The 20117-nt window shown below is 39.6% G+C and overlaps 1 protein-coding gene across 11 annotated transcripts in view; it reads right to left on the bottom strand.

Moving 5' to 3' along the window:
- CUNH12orf42 (chromosome unknown C12orf42 homolog) overlaps positions 1–20117 on the bottom strand; it is a 191402-nt gene that overhangs the window by 53501 nt on the left and 117784 nt on the right. For all 11 annotated transcript variants that reach the window (XM_031349765.1, XM_031349768.1, XM_031349773.1 and 8 more), the window contains one exon: positions 9944–10055. In XM_031349765.1, the coding sequence (XP_031205625.1) occupies positions 9944–10055 (112 nt within the window). The remainder of the gene's footprint in view (positions 1–9943; positions 10056–20117) is intronic.

The following is a 20117-nucleotide window of genomic DNA, read 5'->3' as shown; positions in this document are numbered from 1 at the left end:
GGGGGAGACAACAGGGGGTTGTTTTTGTTTGTTTTTTTGTTTTTTTGGAGGGGAAACTGGGAATGGAGAAATTTGCATATAAATAAAGAAATAAAAAAAAAACTTGACTAGTTACTGTTGGTTTTGACCTCTAAGACAGCTCAAAAATTGAGGAACTACTTCCTTTAGACAGAGGAAGAAGAACAATGTTAGTAATGCATGGTATTAATTGTCACTGTAATTAATAAGGGAAAGACAATGAAATGATGCAAAAGACTGAAAAAAAGAAAAAAGAAGTCAGATGTAAAATACTACAATCTTGCTTGTGGTTTCTAGAATCTTTATAGATACACAAGTGTACACACACACATATATGTATATATATATATCATATATATACACACATATGTATATACATATATATATATATGATTTTATGCTTCCAAATATTTATAATTTCAAACTTTAGGTGCTTGAACCTAAATATAAGTTGTATTTCCTTATATTTAACCCCTCAAAAAGCTTTAAGTATATACTGTACTATTTTCTTTAATAGCCACTCACATTGCCTTTAATATTACCAGTAATCTTGTTAAGTCTACCACTATCTTTGTAGTACTTCAGAGTTGCAAATGTCATGAGTGTACAGCTCCCAACCTGGTTTTTCTCATTGAGGCAAGTGCGTTTTCACAACATAGGCTTCCTCAAAGTTATCATAGAAATCTAATTCATAATTGTAGGTCAAATTAACATCTCATAATACTAATCATAGAAATAACTGATTACTGACCCTAGCTAGAGCCCTCTCCCTATCATTTTTAATACCTCATCTAGTCCAGTTTATAAACAAGCGTAAAGAAACTAACCCTGGGGGGCTTCATGAACTATTAGTACCTAGAGAAAAGAGCAGAGTGTATCCAGTGTTTGAATGGCAGGTGGATCCGTGGTAAAATGCATCAATGCTCCTCAGGACCTCTCCAAGCATAGGACTTTCCACCTCTAAACTTTGCCTTTTCTGCCCATGGATAGCAGCTGTGCTCTCGCCGTCTAACCATTTCTTCCTTTATGCTTTTTTTCCCTATGAATTTGAAAATCAGGGTTCTTCAGCTCATGAATAAGAACAGCTCCGGGCTGAAATAGGAAATTTCATTTCTTTAAAAGGGGGACAGTATATTAGGAAACATTAAAATGTGGGCTTGAGTCAGCTTTATATAATTTTAAAAGACACAGTGAGCCAATCTTAAGCAAATAGGCTACAGGCCAGAAGGATCACCAGTACCGGTGAAACATCTGGTCTAAGTTGCCTCAACTTTAACCCAGTGAGATACTGACTACCCCTGGGATTCATTATTATATCACAAAATATGGAAAAAATAAAAGTACAACTTCCCCATAGAGTTCCTATGAGGATTAAAATGATAGGAAATAAGTTCAGTGAGTGTTAGTTATTACTATTGTAGTATTAGACACAGTGTAACTGATGTTTTCCCAGGGAATACAAAGGTATGAACACACCTTGCTCCATCATTACCTACCTCTCCTCTTGGCGCATGCCTTTCTTTCAGCCTGGGCTCCTCTTTGCAATGTAAAGAACTACAATGACACAGAACATAAGCCCCAGCAGACATCCTAAATTGTCTGCGAGTCTTAAAGGTTAGTTACTACAGAGGCCTAAATGAGGGTTTTACATACTAGGAAATTCAGAGAGTCCACCTTCCAGAGGGGTAGACCAACAGGCCAATTGCCATGTTACTTACAAAACACCATTCCTTCTGTTCCCATAGAGTTTCACAGAACTCAAGAGCAGAGTTGGTGGGCGGGGAAATAAGCACAAAGCTCAGGGCCAGGAGAGAGCAAAGGCAGCTGTGTTATTAATCCATGGGATTAATCCAGCATACTACGGAAGACTGCAGAATCGAAACCTACGTGGTTTTGATCCACATGGATTAGAAAACATTGCTGATTCCTTTCAGTTGCCTATGCCTCCTTTGCTTTGTGCTTGAGTCTCATTCTTCAGAGTCTGGCAGGCACAATGAGGAGAGGGCATTCACAAGAGGACCATGCAGCACAGACACTGTGATGAAAGTTCTTCTCCCCTCCCTTTCTGGGACACACTTCCTGAATTTCCCAAGAGCTAAGCCCTGGATTTGTATTTGCATCATTCCCCCCCCCCAAAGCTGTTCCCCAGATGCAGATGTCTGTCAACCCATGAAAAGTAGCTAGGCACCATGAGGTAGGGCATCAAATCCTGCCCCAAGCTCCTTTGCAAGAAAAGTGGTGAGAAGAATGGAGACATGCTTCAGATTCAATGGGAGTCATTCCTTGGAGTGAGCAACTCCAAAAAGCCCCCACAAGAATCTGAGCTTTCTTCCCACAAGCCCAAGGGAGTGGAATGGAAGCTCTCGGTTGTGCCAAAGAGCCAATAATCTTTAGAGAAAGAGAGGGAGGAAGCAAGAGATGCACTGTCATGCTAGAGTGCCTTCTGTCTGTTATGGTATGATTCTGATATATGTACAAACTGAGAAAAAACACAAAATGACAAAAGCAAAACTATATGTTTTCTGGGAGATCAAAGTGGTCTTAGCAGAGGGCTCTGCCAGATTCATGAGACTGTTGTAGAAAATGAATTCAGCTGAGCTTGTTATCAGCACTACATCGACAGGATGGTGACTCTGGCAAACAAAAAAAGAACCCGCAAACCTGTATAGCTACATGGATCAAGCTTAGATCTGAGCTCTAGAAAGAGTAAGGGCTCCAAATTAACAAGGTCCCAACTCTCCTACTCACTGTCTCTTTCCCTTCTCTCCACCATCTGGTTCCTTACCCTACCGCACAGACAGACTGGGTCAACATTTGGAACAGTGCCTCTCAGGTGACATTCTGTGATCACCAGGTCAACATCAATTGATCAAGTTCATAAGAAAGCTGGATGTTTTGGGGATCTCCTTTTAGAATAACTTTATACACTATATTATATGACTATATAACACTATACCCTATAATTTATCCATATTTTTTGGTAGGGCTGACCCAGGACCCTATATAAAGCTTGATATAAAGGAAGCACTTACTATGCACTATTGAACTGTATCATAAGAACTGATCTCAGCCAGGAACCATGGCCTTTAGATGAATTCCCCATCTCCCTAACTGAAGACACTTACCCTGATAAATGTATTTGTGTGACTCCCACTGGAATTTGTAAATGTTGACGAATACATGGTCTGTAGCAGAATGAGCTGATCAATCTCTGAACAGTGTGGTTTGTGTTCATGTCAGTGTATGTCTCTGTGTGCATGTGTGCACACATTTGAGTACTACTATTATCGCTGTTTATATCTTTATGTGTCTGAAGGTAAAAGAAGCAGAGAAAATGGGCAGCAAGGAGCCGTAAATTTTGATTGGCCATTAACCACCTTATCTGAAAAAAAAAAAAATCATTTCTACAGCATTCTGCAGTCTAACCATCCAGGCTATCTGAAAAGTGTTTTGTAAATGAGCGTTATATAATCAACTCTTCTTCCTCTTGCTTTAGAGCAGAGAAGCCTGCAGAGAAATTAGGCAACTTGCACAGGGTCACACAGATAATAGCTAAGCTAGGCTTATGCTCCCAATGGCTTCATCTTCTCTTTATTCTTCAGGTATCAGTTCATGTGCTATAAACTATTCTTACCAATGCAACAAGACCTACCAACAACTAAAACAAATGCGTATTCCTGCCCTATATGATGCTAACTCTCCTTTCCTTCCTTTTGAAATTCATGACTGCATTTGAATGTTGCAACAATGATGTTAACAATGATTGGACGTTTAGTAAGGCCCAGTGACTGTCTCAAGAACTTCACCTATAGCATGACACTTACCACAATAAAATATAGGAATTGGATATACTCGTATCTCCATTTTGCCTGAGGAAAATTGAAGTATGAATGAAGTTAGGTAACTTGTCCATGGTCACACATCTAGTCAGTGGTTGACAAGGAATTCAGACTCAATAGTCTCTGTCCAGGAAGGGTACTTGTAACTGCAGAACCCCTCCCTAGCTCCTGGCCTCTCTCTTGTTTTCCTGAGCCATGGGGCCCCACATCTTCTCTCCCTGCTTTTGGAATGCTGCTATGGTTCTAGTCCTAATTCTTATATTGTTGTATTTTCTTCCCTCTCCTCATCATTTCATGAATTCCCCATACTTCAGCATCTCCTTAAGATTCCTTAACTCTTCTCTAGTTCAAACCCTAATTCTGGGTAATAAGCCAAAGGCCTCTTAAATAATGTCTGGCAGAATGCCCATTAGACACATCTAGTACAATGTCTATTAGACACATCGTAGAATGTTGATTAGACAGGAGTCCTTTGCCAGAATCTGTTCAGGTAATAAGAAATTGCATTTGTCTTTCTGGTTTTCTATTTTCTTCTTTCACTCAGGGCTGGTTGATTTAAAGTGGAACAAAAAGCAATCTAACCCCTACTTGTCATTTAAGGATATACAGACTTGTTGCTTTTAGCCCAAGAATTGGGAGTCATAAAAGAAAAATGGTCCTCTTGTCCTGCAGAGCCTAAGTGTTCAGCTGCACAGCTAGTTCTTAAACTCTTTGACAATTATTATGCTCATACTGGTCCTCCATCTTGACTTCATGATCATAAGAGAAAGTTCAGGAGTTGACACTGATGGTAATTCAGTCTTGAACAGAAACTCCATCTCTGCTGTTCATGAATATTATGTTTCTATGGCTAGCCTAACTACACTCTATTTGCTGCACTACTCTTTGGGAAATATAGTCCAACTGGGTTGTAAGTTATTCATAGACTTCACATAGGTATGGTGAGTCTAAAATTGGTTCCCTACACTGAAACTCTGAGAAGTCTATGAGTTAGCTCTTGATGCTTAATAAATCATCTCAGGGTGTAGGAGAAAGATCAGTTGATGAGGTGCATTTAGCTTGTTAGGCAGACATAAAGGAAGACCTGCCTTTGATACCCAGAGACACATTTCAAAGCCGTGCATGGTGGCACATGCTTGTAATTCCAGCACCAGGGAGGCAGAGACAAACCAGACCTCTGGGGTTTGCTGTCCAACTAGCCCTGACTACATAGTAAGTTCCAGGATAACAAGAGACCCTGTCACAAAAAAAAAACAAGGTGGACATTGCTAAAAGTTAATAGCTGAGGTTGACCTTTGGCCTCTACATACACACGCATGCACACGTGCACACACACATGCACACATAATTACCTACTCAATTAATGAAAAATAATTAAATCGATAAATCATTCTAAAACCTTAACTAATCTCTAAGCACATATGTGTGTGTGCTTGCACATATGAACACAAGTTCCCATGATGCTGAGGGTAGATATCTCTGTGTCATCTGAGTTAAGGCTGTGGACTTTATGATGAACACCCTGACAACTCTAATGATAGGCAGATCTGTCAGTCACACCCATGTCTTCTCTCAGCTGGGGCGACAATCTCACGTTTCTTACTATTGATCTGTTAAATGCTAAGCATACCACATGCCTTCAGTCTAGGACAATGGTAAGGTTCCCAGCAGTGGCAGGGGATGCCTCAAGGCAAATCACATTTAAATTATCTTCCTCTGTGGTGCCTTCTAGAGTCCCATTAGTCAGAACTAGTAGAGTAGTTAAGCAGGGAGTCGACGAGTGGAGAAAGACTTCCCGTTGATGGGAGGAAGGAACAGAACAGGAAAACACATTTCAAAGGTGCACATTATCAAAAAGTCTGTGAAGTTTCTGCAGCTATTTTTACAACTTTTGTGGCTATTTGCCTAGTTTAGTCCTGAAAAGAAGAGAAACTGGATAAGGATGTGATAAGTACTAGAGTTATTTAAGCAACAGCACCTAGGAGGAGCCATCGCACTGATAAGAACAACCGATCATCATGATAACAACCCAAACCTTCAGACCAAGTCTGTGGAGGATATGAAGTATTACTTGACTCTTTTTTTAAAAAAAAAAAATTATTTCTTGTATGCATGTGTGAGTACACTGTCACTGTCTTCAGACACACCAGAAGAGGGCATCAGATCCCATTACAGATGGTTGTGAGCCACCATGTGGTTGCTGGGAATTGAACTCAGGACCTCTGGAAGAGCAGTTGGTATCTCTTCAGCCCTGTTTTACTCTTTCTTAGTCTCTACAACTGGTCCATCTCCTTCCGCCTCTACCCTCTCACATCCTTGCCGTCACTTGCATCCCTCTGGTTCTATAATTGGTCCATCTCCTTCTCGCCTCTACCCTCTCACATCCTTGCCGTCACTTGCATCCCTCTGGTTCTATAATTGGTCCATCTCCTTCTCGCCTCAACCCTCTCACATCCTTGCTGTCACTTGCATCCCTCTGGTTCCCTGGGTACCCTTCCTCTAACCTTCCAGCTTTCTCATTTGTTCCTGCTACAGTTTTGTACACAAACCACAAAGCGATAATCTTTAAAAAGTAGGTGGGAAGAGGAACAGAGACTTCAGTGCTACTGTGGAAGTTAGGACAAAACCCAAAGCTCTTCCTTGTGACCAACAAATAATGTCAGCACTAGTTTTCATTTTAATTTCCACAACGCTTTTCTTTCTCCAGAGTGATTGTCAATTTTCCTAACCTCCATATATTAAGTAATTCCAACTCTTCTGCATTCCCTGGATTCTATTAGTTAACCATTTTTTGTTTTGTTTGTTTTTCTTTAATTTATATTTCATTTATTTAAAAAATTGTATAGAAGTTGCTTCAATATGAGATTTTTCTCAAGTCAAATTTACATAGTTGTATAATTCATTGGTTAGCATCCAGCTATGTTTCACCATACATGCAGATCTGCAATTATTAACATAATTAAGGTCTAAACTAACATTCCAGTTGCATCAACAAAGACTCTCATTAAAAAAAAAAAAAACCACACACACACACATTATTCATCTGATAACTGGATAAACCATGGTTCATCCATACAATAAATAGCCTATTGCTCAACATAGATCTGGAATGCATTATACTAACTGAAGGAAGTTGGATTTAGGAAACTGCATGTCAAATTATTCTGTGGGCACCAGAACCTAGAAGTGAGAGGACTATGATGATATTAAACGGCCTGTCTCTCCACAGACTGCGGTTGGGCATGGTCTGATGACAAAGGGATGGAAGAAAGTCCACCTATTTTTCTTCATAGTTTTTATTATTATTTGTTATCTATTCCAACCTGGATAATTTATTTGTCCACTTATCAATTTTTAACCTTACTTAAAAGGTACATTTCAAGAGAGCAGGAATCTTACCTGTCTTATTCAGGTCTGTATTTCCAAAATCTAGCCTGATGCCGGTTACCTGTTCAGTCATCCTTGACTGAGTAAACTGATGGTTATGTAAACACCCCCATACCAGCCTTCTATCTCAACCCTCATATATAACCCACGATCATGCACTATGAACACCATCTCCTCCACATTGGCTCTGGCTCTTCCTTTCCTCTAATTTCATAAGCACACCATTCCTTTATCATCTTGTTCCTTGATGACTGTCAACAGCCTGGAGGATAGTTTTCTTGCCTCCAAGCTTGCCTTTTGATTGGTCTTTAACTGCCACTAGAGACAACTAGCTCCCTGCCAGCCAGCCTCACTATGGATCTTCCCTTTTTCAAGTGTCCAGCTCAGATCCCCTTCCTGTAACAGCATCCAGAAACAAAATGCTATTCATTTGTCCTAAGGGCTCTGTAGAACCAAATAAGTGTCCCAGCTCTAGTCCTTGATAACTAACTACCCCTACATCCATTGGTGACCCTTCAGGTCACCAAATGTAAGATGTATATTAAAGCACTTAGAGCTATCAGGGGAAGGGATGTCATTTTAAGTATGGAATTTCTCAAACAGTTAACAGCTCTGAAGAGCCTCATGTACTAAATTTTGAATTCTTACATTTTTTTTTCAGATAGACAGGCAGCCATTTTGGGTCTTTCATTGTATTTTGAAAAGAATTAAGCATTTACTTTTATTAAGTTACATCAATTGCCTGAAACTAAGTGACTAAATACCTAGCAGTCTTTGTATGATATTTACAAGAGTGAGATAGATCAGAACCCACAGGGGTGCCAGTACACTCCTGAAATATAAAATACATATCTACCATTGTCTTCTAGAATCCAAAGGAGACTAGTTCCTGGACTTCTTTTCCATGACTACAAAAACTTAAGGTTGCCCACATCCCTTATATAAAAAGGCATAGTACTTGTAAATAGCCTACAGGAACTTCAACACAGTTTAAATGATCTCTGGAATACTACACTACATGATAACAATGCATATGCTATATAAACACTTGTTATACCATATCATTTAATATAATGACAAGACTAAATGTCTGCATATGTTTACTGGTACTTATAGGCATAAATACATTTTGAGCTTTAGTTGATTACATCTACAGATATAAAGCCTTGGATAAAGATTTTATCAAAAGTATACAATCTAGGACATTGAAGCTATCATAAAACCAACAAAGCCTTTCAACATACCTGATATCCAAGTATATTCATGAAACTAATGAGGAGCCAGCCTACCTCCATCTTACACGTAAAAGCCATCTTATAGTAAAGACAAACTAGGTTCATTCCTGTTTGTGATCAAACCTCTGTTTTTCAAGGATTGGGCTATGCCCTACCTGTAGCCTTAGCTACAAATTGTTCTGTACCCTTGTTCCAGGAATAGCATCATGTCTTTATTTCAAAAGGTTATATGACCATCTCAGACTACGTGGTTTTAACTTCCTGCTTTGATTACCTTGTTTTGACCACCTTTTATATTCTGCTCCTGTAATTCCATTTTCCTCCATTTTAACCCTCTACCCCTGAGCCTTATAAGAGCTTTGTCTCCCTCACATCCAATGCCAACCTCTCAACCCCTGCTTTAAGAGGAGGCAGCCTATAGACATGAAAGAAAAAAACTTGCTTTAATTAATTGCTTTCTTTAATTAATTTGGCTGTGATGATTTGAGTCCATGATCTTTCTTCTCCCATCTTTAGTAGTAACAATATGAGTATATTGCATAAGTGAATAAACAAACAAAAACTTTCTAACATTAAAAATTAATAACACAGTACACAAGTCAAAGCATAACCATTATCTGCTTCATTGATTGTTGTAAAATTGTTTCTTTTTCTTGGGTAACAAATAGGTCATATAATTCATCTACCTTTTAAGACAGGGAAATACTCCTCAAAATAGAGTTTACTAATACTCTTAAGATGCCATACTTGTCCATAGTGAAAGAACATGGTAGATACAAATACAATTACACATCACATTGGTCTCATTCAAAAAAATTAAATTCTTACAAATGTTTACCTCCCATCAACTTGGTTTGAAAAACCATCCCTACCCCTCACCTCCCTTTCCCTTTATCTCTCTGTCTTCATCTAGACACACACCTAAGGCATAGTTTTGGTACACTTTCCACAGTGGCCCATCTAACATTTCATTTTCCCAGATGCTTAAAAGCCAAATCTGGTGACTCAAAGTCATCAGACATAAAGTGAAAAAATATGGGAAGAAATAAGGTTTTACTTTCGTTTGCCTCATTTTGGTTTTCAAAACAGGGTCTTACTATATAGCCCTAGGTGGTCTAGAACTCATTTTATAGAGAAAACTGGCCTCAAACTCAAAAAGATCCACTTGCCTCTGCCTCAAGGTTTTATTTTTGAGACTATCCACTCTAAAATAATATATGCCTCTGGCTATAGTATGTTACCCTTTCTGAAATATGAAAGCAAGAGTTAAATAAAAGCAGTAATATTTGTGGGACAAAACCCTAATAATGTGCATGTGTCACAGATCCAATCAAGCCATGAATCAATGTCCCCCTGGATTTGAAAATTTCATAAACCAATGAAGTTCTTCTTTCATTGCCAAGTTAGAATATAGCTAAAGTGTGAAAAACATTCCATGGGATTTCTTAGGGTTGTTGAATTTACCTGGAAATGGCAGAAAATGTAATTTATCCGTTCTATGTGATGAGGAAAAATTCTTCATGTGAGTAAGGAATCTGGAGCAAGGCAAAGCTGTGGTTTTACAACGAGGGATAGGCTGTGAGGTAAAAGAGAAAAATAAACCAAGCAATGTTAGCTTTGTGACTCCAGGTACAAGGCATACCACATGCTACACTAAATGAATGACCTTGTAATAGACCTCTTTATTCTTTACAAGTTACAATCCTGAAAAGAATTGACTCTAAATACCCACAGCATATGCATACAAACATACACACTCACAAACACAAACATATACAGACATACACACGCACACAGATATACACAGACACACCATATACACCATATACACATACACACATGCCCTCACATAAATACATATACAAACATACACACAGGTATACATACAGACATACACAAAGACACATATAAACACATGTACATATATAAACACGTACACACATGCACACACATATACAAACATATACACAGATATATATATATACAGACATACACATATACAAACATACACACATGCACACATGTACACACATGTATACATATACAAATATATATACAGATATACATATAGATGACATACAGATATACAGATACAGATACACATACATATACATATATACACATACATATATAAAACACATGTAAACACATAGACACCTACATATGCACTTACACACAAAAATGCACACATGCACCGTTATAAACACACACACACACACACACTGTGTGTTGCATTAAAGGAGTTATGAACATTTTATGATAGTGCAGAAAAATTTTACTGATTTACACCATGTGCCAGAAATGGTTCATGAAACTGATGTATATTCAAATGACCACAGCTACCTTTACAGCAATCATTATGCTCACTTTAAAATGGAAAACTAAGTAACTTTCCAAGGCTTTGGAAATGACTGTTGTAAGGAAGTACCAAGTCTAGTCTTCCCAAACCCACACTCTTTTTTTTCCAAGACAGGTTTTCTCTGTGTAGCCTTGGCTGTCTTGGAACTCACTCTGTAGACCAAGCTGGCCTGGAACTCACAGAGATCCACTTGCCTATGCCTCCCCAGTGCTGGGATTAAAGGCTCCCAAACCTACATTTTTAACCCCACATCATATTGCTTCCTTTTCTTAGTTCTGGCACAACTAGTAATTCAAATGCACAAAGCCTGGGAGGTTACAAAGGTTACTTTGGTCTTCTGACCTCCTCAACTCTGATGCTCAAACTCTCAGGATCCTTGAAGCCACTCCCTCTCCAACAATCCTCTAGTGCCCATTAGCTGAGCTACTTATGGCCTTGCTTGAAGTTTGCTTTCCTAGAATTCTTCTTTTCTTACTCTTTTCCTAAAAATAAAAGCCTAAATGAAGTTCACCCCTACTGTGTTTTAAACAACTGTTCATAACTGCCATTTTAAAAATTATCTGGGGAATATATATTTTAAAATATAAAATCTGATGTGAAATGCCTATGGCAGAGTCTGGGAGTATACACTGATTTTTTAAAAACCTACTGTCTTAGTCAGGGTTTCTATTCCTGCACAAACATCATGACCAAGAAGTAAGTTGGGGAGGAAAGGGTTTATTTAGCTTACACTTCCATGTTGCTGTTTATCACCAGAGGAAGTCAGGACTGGAACTCAAGCAGGTCAGGAAGCAGGAGCTGATGCAGAGACCATAGAGGGATGGATGTTCCTTACTGGTTTGCTTCTCCTGGGTTGCTCAGCTTACTTTCTTATAAAACCCAAGACTACCAGCCAAGGGATGGTACCATCTACAAGGGGCCCTACCCCCTTGATCACTAATTGATAAAATGCCCCACAACTGAATCTCATGGAGGCATTTCCCCAACAGAAGCTCCTTCTCTGTGATAACTCCAGCTTGTGTCAAGTTGAGACACAGAACCAGCCAGTACACCTACCCACATAAATATACAGATAACAACTTATTAGAATGGGATGCTAGCTCAGTAGCCCCACCCAGAAGCCAGGTACATAAGGAGAATCTCTCATTTCACCTGGATCAACGCTATCAGGTTCTGAATCATAGCAGAGTTTCCAGCTGATTCTCCATACACATTAAAGATGTAGTCCACATTTTTATGTAAAGAATCCAATGCTTTCTATAGAAGAGGAAGCTGGTTCATGAACCAGACTGGTGGTGCCTCTTCCTCTACCTGCCCATCAGAGGTCTGCAATCTATGACAAAATAGGGAAACTGAGGCATCAAAAGCTAATGCAGTCCATGGCCCTCATCTTAGTCACCAAGTTCCTGCTACATGAGACATTTTATTGATCTATGTTGTATTGAACTGAATAGAATTTGCTGTTTCAAAACATACATTGAAATACATTGTTACATTCGAATTGTGTGTTTCATGGAGCTGGGATCAGGCTAAAATTAAGGAATGGAGAAGAGGCCTCAGGTGTTGTGGGACAAAGGAGCCAGACTCCTTAAAGAAGGAACATCTCACCAGTGGGAAGGGACTGCTCTCTATGAAGACCTGTCGCAATCATTCAATTCAGTGCCTGAAGTCGGCACACGCTCTATATTTTAAGGCACAACCCCCAGCTCTTTCTTTCTTTCTTTCTTTCTTTCTTTCTTTCTTTTTTTGAAGGAAGAGCAAACTTTCACCACAAAGATACAAGAACAGTCAATATTGATCTTCTTGACAAATGGCCCACCTCATGCCACAAGCCGCTCAAGCATCTGTTCAATGCGGCAGCCCTCCCCTTTGTCAGGAAAGAAAGCCAAGTGGCCCCGTGCGCTATCAGCTGCAGATCACAAATATTGAAAAGAAATAAATTTCTCTGAGTGAAAAGCACCTTTCTTTGTTTTCCAAACCTCTCCCCTCCCAAGCCATGTTGATTTTGGGACTGTGCATACTCCCAGCACCTGTACTTTTGAATTGTTTGTGTGCCAAGCCTATTGTGGTTTCCTTGCTGGGCTTGAGGATCCATTCTATGTACAGTAACCAATGAAATCGTATTTTCTTTCTCTCTTGGCATTATGTAAGAGAAGTAGCCGCTTCAGGCCACCTACAGCAACTATAATTAGAAGACACAGGAGGACAGAATAGGAAACCGGAGCTCCTATACCTAGACCTCTCCCTTAGGATCATGGGAAATGCATCTCCCCTGCAGACCAAAAGAGGAAGCAGGGATTTCTGCAACAGCCTTATTATTGGGCCAAAAGCTGATATTTTCAAACTTGTTTTGCAGAAATCTGCAATCATTCTTTAACTGAGAATTGAGACCTAAATAATAGCAACATAAATAATAATCTTGCAATATGTGTGCCACAGAATGAATAACCACAGTGGTCAAGTGCCTGGTATGGGGAAGAGGGCAGAGTGGAGGGAATCTCCAAAGAATAGGGCAATGGGATATATAATGTTATGGAGAGACAAAAGGCAAAGTTCAATAGAAGGAGTATATGGGGAGGAGGAAGGGAAAACGGGGTGCAGGAGGGAACGTGAGAAGGTACAACTAACACCAGAAGCCTTTTGAAGAAGCAAATGGAAGCAAAAGTTTCATATATATCTACATATACAGATATAGACATAGACATAGGCATAGACATAGACGACATAGATATATAAGCAAATTTAAATGATGTTAGTATGTAATGGCTGAGAGCATGCTCCAAGTAAAACCCCCGTGCTAGAAAGAGTTGACATCTTGTTAAGTTATTGGTCAAAGAAATCTGTAACATAGATCTTCCTAGCAAGCATCTCAAACTATTGCCGGGGCTCTTGGTTGTTCTCCACAGCCTGATGGTAACACCCCATCACTGAGGAAAGCATGAACACAGAGACGTTGAGTTCATGCTCAACTAGAAGCTTCACCACCCCCCAACACACTGTCTTGTGTTCATGGTGTTGGAAGGTATTCTGCACACCAACAGAGGAGAAAGAGAACCAACATCAAACCCAGCGACCTAAAGCAATGACCCGCCTGCAAGTCTACTCCCACCACACAGAACGGATTCCGTTGTTCTTTTTGCCCACACTTATATTTCACTTTCATGAATTTGGGAGTCCAGACTACAACTTTTGGTCATTGTTACATTTTGAGCACATCACTGCGCACTCCACCCTATTGGTTATGGAAGCTTTAGTTCAGGACCAATAAGCAATCTGAAATTTTGATAAAACTCCCTTGAATGAGGGCTTCCCAAACAGTGAGAGTACAGTGAGAGTGCAAAAGCCAGGGCTGCTGCAGTCACGTGACCACAGCAAGGCTTTTTCTATCTCTCTTCAGACGAGACAGACTGAGCTGGACAGACTGCATCCTGTGCTTGTTCTTCCTGGGGCTGCATTTGCTGTATTTGTAAGATGAGGGTTCAAAAAGCAGACTACATTCATGGATGTCCATTTTACTCTCAGTAAAACTGGTTCCAATGAGGGTTGGCAGTTAGGCAGGAACTCACTCTGCTGTGGGAGTAGATTTCTAGATAATCTACCTCTCCCCCAAATTAAAGAGACTTGCTACTAACCCTATGCCTACAATCAAGAGGTGGTGGTGGTGGTGGTGGTGGTGTCGTCAATACATGTAGTAAGCCATAGCCTAAAAAGTTGAAACTATACTCCTTAGGGATATGCCTACTGTACACTCTCAGCTTCTTATAACATTCAAAGGTTATAGGAAAGTTCAGAGGAAACACCATGGCCCTTGTAGAGCAGGAAATCCAGATTCATCTAAAATGGATTTGTAGGTAAAGACACTTCTTATAAAACTATTCTGTAGGCTAGAGAAATTGGCAGATTATTCGATGGTTAAAAGCACTGGATGTTCTTCAGGGGACTCTGAGTTGATCCCCAGCACCTACACGGCAGCTCACAAGCCTCTGTAACTCTGGTTTCAAAGGATCATACATCCTCTTATGATCTCCAAAGGAACCAGGTATACATGCAGGGCATAGCCATATATGCAGACAAATATTCACACACATAAAGATTTAAAAAAATAAGTAAATTTTAAAATGTAAAACACTCTGTAGGAATAATCAACTCTAGATGTATTAAAATGTATATTTCAAAATAATTTCCCATAAATCTAGCCCAATGGTGTCAGAAACTATAAAACACACAAATCAATGTCAGTAGCAGAATAGTGTACATAGTCTATATAGTAGCATTAGGTTCTCCTAAAAATAAAAAATTATCAGAAATTATTTACAACATTGAAAATGAAATTGCTAAAAGCAGAGGATTTTAATAATGTCTTTAGAAGTAGATTTATAGAAGATAAGCCAGAAAAAAACTTTATGATCAATTAAGACATAACATTAATGAAGCATTATTCACCATGTTGTGTAAAATTGATGCCAAAATATCATTTTTTAATTTTGTAAGTTTTGATTTATACTCCTATATTGCTGTTACTTATGGTGCATTTATTAGTAAGAAGGTTTTTTAAAGCTAAAATATTTATGTTTTATTACCATTAAGAAGTGATATTTTCATTTTACTCCAGGACCCACAAATTATTTGCAGGTCTTGATTGTGTCTATAAAAAAATTTTTTTATATTAAATCTTAAATTCTCATAGTTAATTGGGCAAGGACAAAAAAATCCTGAGCCAACTGAATATAGTCTACGTCTTTCCCGTGTCAATTACAGAAAGCCTTTCTGTCCTGGGAGATTACATCCTACCAGTTTAAAATATCTAAGACCAATATCTGGCCATATGACAAGGAAATAATGTCTGCCATCTACTGAGCATGCGTATTTTCTAGTTAAAAGATTGTACAGGACATATGCACTCCTGACCGTCTGGCATCTCTGCTTGAGGATGCCTGGTGCCACCTGATTTATGTTCTTTTGTGATCTGCCCAAGTCATATTTGTTTTGTTTGTATTCTTTGGCATGTATCTCCAAAAAACCTTTAAGATCTCTTTGTCACAATTGAAATAGGTTTCACAATAAAGTGTGCTAGTGTGGCTTTTCTTTCACTACCAGGCATTGTGACCACTCCCTTCAACCTGGAAATTCCTGTTTGGCGGTTTTTAGGAACATTTTTCTTCCATTTTCTTTTCTCCTTTTTTCTTTCTTTCTCCTTTCTTTCTTCTTACCTCTCCCTTTTTTTCTTTCTTCCTTTCTTTCTTGTTTTGTGAAAATAACTCATAGTCTCTCACTGTGTGCATCTGCTCTCTTCCCCACCCCCACCCCCTTTTCCTCCCTCTGTTCTACAGACCCCAACCCACCCCCCATTTTTCATTTTATTTTAAGTCTTTCTTTCTACTTTCTAGGGACTTCCTGCTCACCCTCACGTGAGTTGTCACTCAGTCCCTCTCCAGTGAATCTCTTGTTCACATGGTCTTTTCTTTTGAAAAGATGGCTGCCTGTTTTGGATATTTTGTTCTCATTCTCCACGCGGGTGTGGGGCCTGTGGGGTCAGGTTTGGAAGGGTTTCCTTGGTTTTCTCTTCACTGTTTATCTAACTTCCCATACACCTCCGTGCATGTCAGCCTATCCCATGGGGAAGACAGACTCCCTTTAGGAGCCCAAAGAGGCTTCACTATCCATTCACTTTTTTCTTTTATTTTCTCCCCTTTAAATCTCATTTTGAGAATTTCCTATATAGATAAAATATGTTTTTGCCATGTCTACCTCTCTAGACCCGCTCTCACTCCTCCTGTGTACCCTCTCACACACACATGCCTCTCTAATTGTTAGTGAGGGATATACAGAAAGATAGCTACCTATAGACCACTCGGTCTTTATAAGAAACACTGAGCTAACCCAGAAAGGCTCTGCAAAGCCAAGAGCAACTGCCCTGACATGACCAGGCTAGCCCAGGATCCACGACCAATTTACAGTGTGCCAATGAGAAGTCTCTGTTCCACCATTAATTCTTTGGCATGTAGGTGTGGGAAGTCTAAAATGTCTGATAACACAGCCCTCACTCATATTTACTGTCTAAGGTAAATGGCTTGGTATCCATAGTGTAGCTTCTAGCCAACTGTTTCAAAAGCTAGCTCCTGGTCTTAGGCAACTGGTCTCTGTACTACTTCCTATGAAAATAAAGGCAATGTTTCTTACCCCACCAGGACTACCCACGTCAAATACCTGGCCCCATGATGAACCCCTTAAATCACAGAAGCCAGGACCCCAGAAACATTCATCTTGGGTCTGGTGAAAGGAAAGAGAAGGGCTTTGAACTCCCAACCATATAGAGCTGAAAGAGAAAAAAAAAAACTGATTTGAAAGAAGCTACACAGCTTAGTGGGGAAAATATAACACAGTGCTCAAACCTCAAGACTGAAACACTTGCTATTCTCACTGTTATTCTCTAATGGAGTTCTGCCTCCAGCAGTCACTGGATACATGATCCTCTCTGAGCTCCAACATCCTCAGTCAGACACTGGGCGTCTGGCAGGGCAATTCCTATTGTTGTGAATGATTTCTATGGGAATAAAGCACCACAGAAGTGGTGAGGGAGTGGATGAGTTGAACAGAATATATAAATGAACATTGAAAGGGAGAAGATAAGAATTGCAAAGTGGGCAAAAGTCCTTTTGGAAAACATTAAAATGGAGAAGAAAAGAGATCTGGTCTTCAGTTTAGGAATACAAAAACACCTGGGTCCTTGCTATCCACAGACAAATTGGAAGAACATCTACAATATGTGTGACCACAACTCTTGACAGTGTTTGAGGTCATTATATGTGCTGTTGGTCCTAGGAGTTTGTCCTGTTGTCTTACAGATGAAAAAAGTTACTATCTGTGCTTCATTATTAATTAGTCTGTCAAATGGGGTCAGTTTTCCATACTTATTTTTAGCCTTCTTTTTATTACACCATAAATACAATGCAACTGCCAGCCCATCCATTACTCTTTACTGCACACACACACACACACACACACACACACACATTCACACAAGCCCATTGTAAATATTTTAGTCCCAAACACTGAGGAGGCATATGCATACATAGGCAGACCATCACACATGTATAAACCATGCACCTCAATATCCAAAAGGAACAAAAAAGACCGAAGTGAAAATATATGTAAAATAGGCCCAAGATCTTCTTGATAGCTGTTGAAACATAAATAAACTTGAAAATGTTGCTTTTCAATAATGCATAAATTCCAGTTCCTTCCAGATCCTCTTTGGTGGTAAGGTTTAAGAATGGTAGTGTACTTGAACAAAGAAATCAAAATTCAAGTATACAATAATTTATTCTAAAACACTTTGTCCACATGGGCTATTTGGATGTGTAAACATCAGAGCACTACACCCCCACCATCCCAGGCTTCACATCTCAGATTTCATTAGCCAATAAAACCAGGTTTATTTATAATAAAGTTAAGCCTTTCAAACCACTGACCATGGAAACCAGATTTTGAAATAATTCAGATTTGTGTTTCTGCTCTTTCTAATTAAGGGTAATATCGGGAAGTGCAGACAGTGGGAAGCATTGTTCAAGCACCATGGATTTAAGCAAGAAAATCTGATTATCAGCCCATGTCAGAAGCCAAGCGATAATGCAGCTTAGCATTCGTTTGGGCTTTTTCTTTGGGCAAAAGATAATTACCGTTCATGAGGCCTTACGTAAGTGTATCTAATATCTAAGGCCCTAAAACTTATGAATAGCAAAAGCATACAATAGGCAAAGAAGAATTATCATCCTTACTATTTCTATGCTTTGTTCCACCATGATAATTTCATTACCTAGCCAAGTCGAACCTCTAAAATCAAAGTATCATTTCTTAAAGGACAAGAAGTTGAACAGGTTTTCTGCCTGACTTCCTCCGGTGAAAGTTATTTCTGACAGACAAGATGCAGATGAGGCAGAATTTTAATAGGAAATGCACCAAAGGGGACTCAGAGTTACCTAACGAGGTCACTGCACAAACAGATGTTAAGCTGGAGGAAAGATGCTTTCTTCTACATGCTGTTATTCCTCAGGCTTAGGCCATTGCTGAGTGTGAAGCTTCCTGTCAAGTGGATAAGCAGTGAGAGCAGAAACGCTCTGACAAGCAGCACAGTGTCTTAGGATGCACCACTGAGTGCAAGCCCTCTGAATATGTATCTCAAAGAAGAGAGGATGGAGACGCAGAGCAGAAAAGTGACTTGAACTAGGAGCTTGAACTTTGGCACAGGAAGCCAAATCTAAGGGTGAAGGTGGATGAAATAAGGTTGAAATGTAATGTGTAAGATTCAAGGTAATATGCAGGAAGCCTTGTTAGCAACCACCTTGGTGGGATGTGTGATATCTTCAGCTATTTTCTAGCAAGATAGTTTGCTCTCCTGTCTCTACGGAACAGGAGCATTAACTCTTTATCAAGCACTTGTTTATACATAGATTGTCACTGTCACATTTCAACTCCTCATAACAACCTTGCAGAATCACGATTGTGTCTACTACACTTTACATGTGATGAAAATGATACAGAGAGGCTACTAACTGGCCTCTGCCACCCTAAATTGTATAGAGTTCTTTATCTTATTGGCCCTCAAAATTAGAGCCAGCTTTATCTTTCGCATTGCTAGTGGGTAGCTGAAATCATTTCGTGTTCCCAAAATTGATGCTGTGTGATCTAGTCTCAGCCTGTTGTGGTGACTTTCACCCAAACAGCATCCTGAAGCAGAGGGAAGGTGCTGGGTCTCCAAAGGAGAGTTCCACATCCGACCTAGGTTTGAGCAACTAGCAAGTCACCACAGGACGCCCTCCCCCCAGGAGAAGTCAGGTAGGAACAATATCCTGAGTTCCCTGCCTCCTTCCCATGGTTCCTGAGGCAAAACAGCTGTCTGAAAGCACTTCAGGATGTATCAAGTGCTGAGCTTCAGAGAGGTAGGCACCACTGAGTTAACAATCAGGAGCACATGGCTGACAAAATCTAAAATGTCCAAGTCGCTGCAGGAATTAATGTTTTGTTATAAAGGCCAAAACTAGGACAGTATCAAGACACAACAGCAATGACATTTATAAATAGGTATTCTCAGTTTAGAGAATCAACATCTGTCATGACCATAACATAGGGTCAATCCTGACTCTACCAAGAGCAAACTGCCTGAGTTTTCTTTTCTTTGCCTCGGTTTTCTCACCTTAGAAGTAGCAAAACGATTTTCTCTCGGGTGAGTTTCTGAGACCTGAACAGCCAGCCAGGAGCCACAGGCCCCACGACTCCCAG

The sequence above is a fragment of the Mastomys coucha genome, unplaced genomic scaffold (assembly GCF_008632895.1).
Source record: "Mastomys coucha isolate ucsf_1 unplaced genomic scaffold, UCSF_Mcou_1 pScaffold4, whole genome shotgun sequence".
Taxonomy (NCBI): Eukaryota; Metazoa; Chordata; class Mammalia; order Rodentia; family Muridae; genus Mastomys; species Mastomys coucha.
This window is presented reverse-complemented; position numbering and strand designations above follow the sequence as displayed.